This window comes from Micropterus dolomieu, linkage group LG12 (assembly GCF_021292245.1).
Source record: "Micropterus dolomieu isolate WLL.071019.BEF.003 ecotype Adirondacks linkage group LG12, ASM2129224v1, whole genome shotgun sequence".
Lineage (NCBI taxonomy): Eukaryota > Metazoa > Chordata > Actinopteri > Centrarchiformes > Centrarchidae > Micropterus > Micropterus dolomieu.
This window is the reverse complement of record NC_060161.1, coordinates 26,682,796-26,688,717: the sequence shown is the minus strand read 5'-3', so window position 1 is coordinate 26,688,717 and position 5,922 is coordinate 26,682,796. Positions and strand designations below refer to the sequence as shown.

At 39.3% G+C, this 5,922-nt stretch overlaps 1 protein-coding gene across 10 annotated transcripts in view; it reads right to left on the bottom strand.

The window, feature by feature from the left end:
- The window catches only part of dysf (dysferlin, limb girdle muscular dystrophy 2B (autosomal recessive)), a 112,192-nt gene that overhangs the window by 86,519 nt on the left and 19,751 nt on the right, over positions 1–5,922 (bottom strand). For all 10 annotated transcript variants that reach the window (XR_006827351.1, XM_046064128.1, XM_046064127.1 and 7 more), the window contains exons 4-6: positions 5,211–5,316; positions 1,861–1,984; positions 1,516–1,772 (exon numbers count right to left, since the gene is read on the bottom strand). Coding sequence is in view for 9 of the 10 variants with exons in the window: in XM_046064128.1 (XP_045920084.1) it covers positions 1,516–1,772; positions 1,861–1,984; positions 5,211–5,316 (487 nt within the window). In the remaining variant the exon portion in view is untranslated. The remainder of the gene's footprint in view (positions 1–1,515; positions 1,773–1,860; positions 1,985–5,210; positions 5,317–5,922) is intronic.

The following is a 5,922-nucleotide window of genomic DNA, read 5'->3' as shown; positions in this document are numbered from 1 at the left end:
TGCTGCAACGACTATTGTTGCTAGTCTTATTGTTATTATTGTTATTATAATCATTAACATTACGATGGTTACCATTAACACTATTATAAATATCTGTACCATTTTTCATTTAGTTTATAGCAACATTACCTTCGCTGTCTGTACCTCTGTGTGTTTATTGTGTAGGCTGCCTCCCTCCCCTCTCTCTCTCCTTACATCCCTCTCTCTCTCTCTCCCTCTCTATCTCTCTCTCTCTTTCACTCTCTTTCTCTCTCTCTTTCTCTCTCTCTCTCTCTCTCACCCCAACCGGTCGAGGCAGATGGCCGCCCACCCTGAGCCATGGTTCTGCTCGAGGTTTCTGCCTCTTAAAAGGAAGTTTTTCCTTGCCTCTGTCGCCTAGTGCTTGCTCTTGGTGGGAACTGTTGGGCTTCTGTAAATATCATCACAGAGTACGGTCTAGACCTGCTCTTTTATGAAAAGCGCTGTGAGATAACTGTTGTTGTGATTTGGCGCTATATAAATAAAATTGAATTGAAGTGAATTGAATGTTTCTAGCCACGCAGCTGTGAATAAGCCAACGATAGTGAAGCTGCTGATGCCAACTAGCCAATACAAGAGTGACTTTAGGGATCTGCCTGAACTCACACTTTGCTTCATTTCCTAATATTAATTGTGAGGAGTACATTAATTTATTAAGAAAATATAAGTGATTGTCAGGTTGTTATAGAGGTTAAATTCATTGTTTGAGTTAAATGGAAACACATTTACATTCACATTGAAGTAGTAGTCTTTCTATAAAACTAACAGCAAGAAAGTTGTTAATGATGAACATCGATACCTTATTTTGTTTATTCTTCAGGTCAACAAATTAATATTAGCTTTGAATGAGGATGGCTTGTACCAGTGATCTCAGCACAAACAGGCTTAACATCCACTGGACTGATTATCAAGTCTAGTGGGTAATAAACCCACATTAATGATCATATGCAGAGTGTCTGAATGCGAGGACGTGCAAACTCCTATTTCACTTGGAGTTTTTCCTCTTTTATTCAGATTTGTCATTTGAAGACATACATCTGCAGTTTTTAGCCACCATTTGAGGACACCGAGGTCATATCCTCAGTGTTTTGAGGCATGTGGAGGTTTTTGCAACCTCTTACAGTGTGTAACTTGAATTTTTGCCAGGATAATGATCACAGACATATCACATCAACTTTTATTTTGACATTTAGGCCTCTGGCTTAAATAGCCTTATATGCTGTTTATATAATACAGATGCCATTTTTGATGATTAGTAAAAAAATTAAATTAATAATAAATTTCACCATCAGCTCTGTAAGGGACCCATTTTCTTTGCCTCCATTTATAACATATATCTAAAAATAACCCTGTTTTAAAGCAACCCCTAGAAATTATAGTAGCAGTGTTATAGCAAGCTTACTGTTCTCTTTTTAGTGAAACCAGACAAAAGAACACTTCTTATCAAAAAACAAACTGCTTGTAGGAATCGCTGTATCTCTAAAATCCAGGCTATACCTGTATGTCCTGTGGTTTGTTGGCCAGCGTTTTGGGCTGACTGCTGGCCCCTTTCCTCCGCTTCCTGAGTCCTCCATGGGTGTTGTAGGACGGTGGCGAGCGTTTAGGTGTCTGGGCGGTGGGGGACTCCTGGCCCGAGGGCCCCTGAGGTCCATCGATGACCATGGAGCGTCCGTCGTTAGGCCCCTGGTCATCTGTCGGCTCCAGCATGATCATGCTCTCTGTGTCCTCCTCGCCCAAAGTGTCCAGAGAAATCACTGCAGAGGCAGACAGAAAGTAATCCAAGGAGTAAAATATAGCACAAGCCAATACAAACTAATTTAAGTAATTGACAGATTATCTTACTTGTGACGGTGTCCATCTCCACACTGGGGTTGTTATGGGGCAGAGTCTCAGGCTGGGCAGGATGCTGGAAGACTGGAGCCGATCCTGGAGGAGGGATGTAGGATATCTGCAGGGTCAGCGTGGCCTAGTGGACACAGAGAAAGCACAATTATGTTATTCAGTCAGTGCTGGCAAAAAGTCAGGGGAGGGATCAGTGTATGAAGACATGTAAAGAGACATCTGAAATAAAGTTTCAGTTTCCAAAGTGGGAAAAAAAACGAGAATGACAATGTTAAGGTTTTTCTGGGACCACCAGAAGTCATCCCTTAACAAGACTCTGCAGATTACTGTGTTCAGTTGGGAAGTTTAATTTATTTTGTTCTAATGTTTAATATTTACACCAGTTGTTTTATTGTGTTTGTAGGCAATGTTTAATTCACTGTAGTCGTCTGTGACTGTTGAATCCTACTGTTACTAAATCTTTTTTTTAACACTATATCGGTTACAATTTAATTACTTCCACTGTAACAACACGCTTTACAATAAGAAGAGCAAAATACTTTTTCCCAAAATGTTTGGCTCGTTGCTCTAGGGGCATGATTTTCGCTTCTGGTGTTTGTTCAAATTCAAATCCCGGACGAGCCCATTCATCCCTTCACAAATATTCCTTCTATCTGTCTATGTGGATATATGTGGAAGCTTGAGAAACCCTCATTGGGCACAGACTCATCCTACCCCACTGACACCACAAGTCACATTTACGTAATGTATCCATATATAACTTTACATTAACACAACTCTTTATTGCATAAATTAATTCTTGATACGATGAACATTTGTGCATTCCTCAGTCAGTATTTTGCACATTTCATTCTCATTCTCAGGTCTTCTCATTTTTAAACAGATAAAGTTTACATATTTGTAACTGCAAATTTCTGTTTTATATTTCAAATTCTTAACTTGGAGCACTTTTCTGTTTTTCTCTTACTAAGCTTATTGTTGCACCAAAATACCAAATCAAATTCATTCTGTATGTGAATGTCTACTTGCAGTGTGGAATGTGGACAAGTGAAAGGTATAGTCTTCTAAAATTTCATTTAATATTTATTTATTTATTTATTTAACAGTAGAAAAACTTACTAACTTAAAGGTTTAAACTGAGTGCAAGTTTTCTTTGGTCAGTATTTGTTTTGTTGGGGTACGATTCTCACTTTGGTTGGTAGAGGTCTTCGATTCAAATCCTAGATGAGCCCCTGTATGTTTTTCCAAAAACTGATAAATCTACTTGAATAAATGACACTCAGGTGAATCGAGCCTTAAGAGAAGGCAGAAATGTTCTGCTGCTGTGTGAGGTTCAGCTTCAAAAGCTGCTGGAGAAGATCTTGTGCCTCCAAAATCCTTCCATAAATATGTCATCCTTTGCTCACTGGTGCACGTAAATAAATGTTAGTATTTATGAGTGAAATCAGTTATTTATATTTTATTCCATTTCAAACCCTGCTGCATCACGAATTGCATGCCAAAGACACTTCAAAGCAATGGCATTGACACTTTTCCTTTGCAAAAGAAAGAGCTAAAGCGATATCATCCACCACTCTTCATTTCTCTCTTTGGGTATGAGAGGACGAACATTTCAGCGCAAATACTCAAAACTTCCTCATCTTCCTTCCTCCTCCTGTCTTCACTTTATACAAAAGGACAGTCAAGGGGTGGAGAGCTTGTATAAAACTGACACACAAATAAGGATTTATTCCGCATAAATTGTCTTGCACCAGCAGTGGACGGTGGGTGGACCAGTAAAAGGTGTAGTCTCCTGCAGTTTCCTTTAACAGGAAAAAGCAACTCAAGTCATAATCTGTAATGTTTCTGTAAACAAAGATATCAGGGTCTGTGTGTGATTGTAACATTTGTGACATTTCTGTCTGTATCTAGGATCTCTTTTAAGCCAGTGCGTTCAAAATTCGAAACAAACTAGTAACATGCGTCTGCTATTAAATGGTGCAACTAAACTATTATTTCTTTGTTGTAACAATGCTTCTTGCCAATAAATCGTAAACCATAGGAAAGCCTGATTATTTTTCTATTAAATGGTGCCGCATTTGTAAGGAACACAAAAATTTGTCAGATCTTCTCTGACAATGCCAAACAGCTTTTCTTTGCTGTTGACCATACACGTGCAGAGGGGGGTGCGATGGGTGCTCACGCACCTGCCCTTTTGCCCTTTGATGAACTTTTGTCAATGACAAATTGAATTAATTTATTTATTTTTAAATTTCTACAGGCCCTTTTGTGAAGGCCTACCCAATCAAACTATTAGTAAAATGAATGAATAATAATTTAATCTGTGAGCGTCTCCCTCTTATTTTCTTATATCAGTCAGCCTTGGCAGGGGCTGCAGCACTACAGCAGGTCAGTCACTCTGAGTCAGTCCCAAACACTCAATAGTCTTTACATCTTGTCATGGTCACATATTTGCTTAATTATATATCCATCCCATGTTTGTTGTAATCTATCTAGTCACAGATCACCACCAGTAGTAGCAGCAACAACAGTAGTAGCAGTGTCCCCAGCAACCCCCCAACAACTGTTCCCTGTAAGTTATGTCAGCCCACAATGTTTTAAAGCAAGAGCTGGGTATTCCCTGTTTCCTTTTTTTAAAAATGTCACAGTATTTGTTGATGTATCGATACAGAAGCATCAGCATATGCATATCAGCAAGGAATACATAACAATATATTTCGGTATTGATATTTTGAGAACAGCCCTATTTAAATCCTTGTTCCATGTGCCCCTTTTATACTTTGAGCACCTGCCCTTGCAAAAGTCTCTGCACGGCCCTGCTGTTGACACTTGTCTGGTGTTGTTTGGTGATTGGATGATTACAGTCTGAAGAAACAAGACATATTGGCAATTTAACAATTTACGTGTCGCCGGCACCGCATTATCTGATTCTGTTCAACAGGTTTGGAGTTACATTCATCCTCATTGTACATTTCCTATGACGCAACAGGATATAAATGTGAAGATGTTGACAATTTTACATGATACTTGTTGGAACTGGCACATTAACAACAACAACAATCTGCACTGGGTACAAGTAAAATAATCCCTCCACAGTGACATTATGTTTTGGAAGGTCGGAGTGAGTGTTTATTTCCTCAAAATAATTTTTTGCAATAAAAGAATTACTAGCATCACCTTTAATCAGATTCAAAATAATATGGTTGTTGTTCTGACTCAGGAATGTCTTTCTCTATTTTAAGATCAAGAGAGGAAACTCAGAATGATGTATGATTTGTCATTCCTTCGTGATACAATGAGACTGTAAATTCATCTGTCTGGTTTTACTCTATGTGTGCTCGCTTGCTCACCCCTGTGTTGTTTCTTTTGGTGTCCAGCAGGGAGACGGTGAAGGTGGCGGCCAGGTTGGGAGAGTTGAGCACGTCTCTGAGAGCCAGCCGGCATTCTCCCAGGAACCTAATCAGAAACACAGACTTAAAATTTCTTCATTTGATACATTAGTACTCTAACACTGACCTGAGTAAAATCGATTCAACACATAAACTGTGCTTTTACCATTAGGGACTTCTGATAATCAGTTTTTAAAAAAACGTATCATGCTGACCAGATTTCAACTGAAAAAAAAAACTGACCAAAACATGTGTTTGAAAAGTTGCATTAGACCATGCATTTGCCCAAACCCAAAAATCTACTGATCGACTCCAGACTGTCCAGAACTCAGCTGCCAGGCTTTTAACCAGAACAAAGAAATATGACCACACTACTCCTATTTTAGCTTCATTACACTGGCTCCCAGTGTGTTTTAGAATTGACTTTAGAATTTTATTGATCACTTTTAAAACTCTTCATGGCCTCTCACCTTGTTATATTTCTGACCTTTTAGTCCCATACACACCAGCACGTACCTTGAGATCCTCGGGCAGAGGTCTGTTGTCTGTTCCAGAGTCTCGACTGAAAACTAAAGGGGACAGAGCGTTTGCTGTCAGGGCCCCGAGGCTCTGGAACAGCCTGCCCGAGGAAATCAGGTCGGCTAAGTCAGTGAACTCTTTTAAGTCCCTTCTT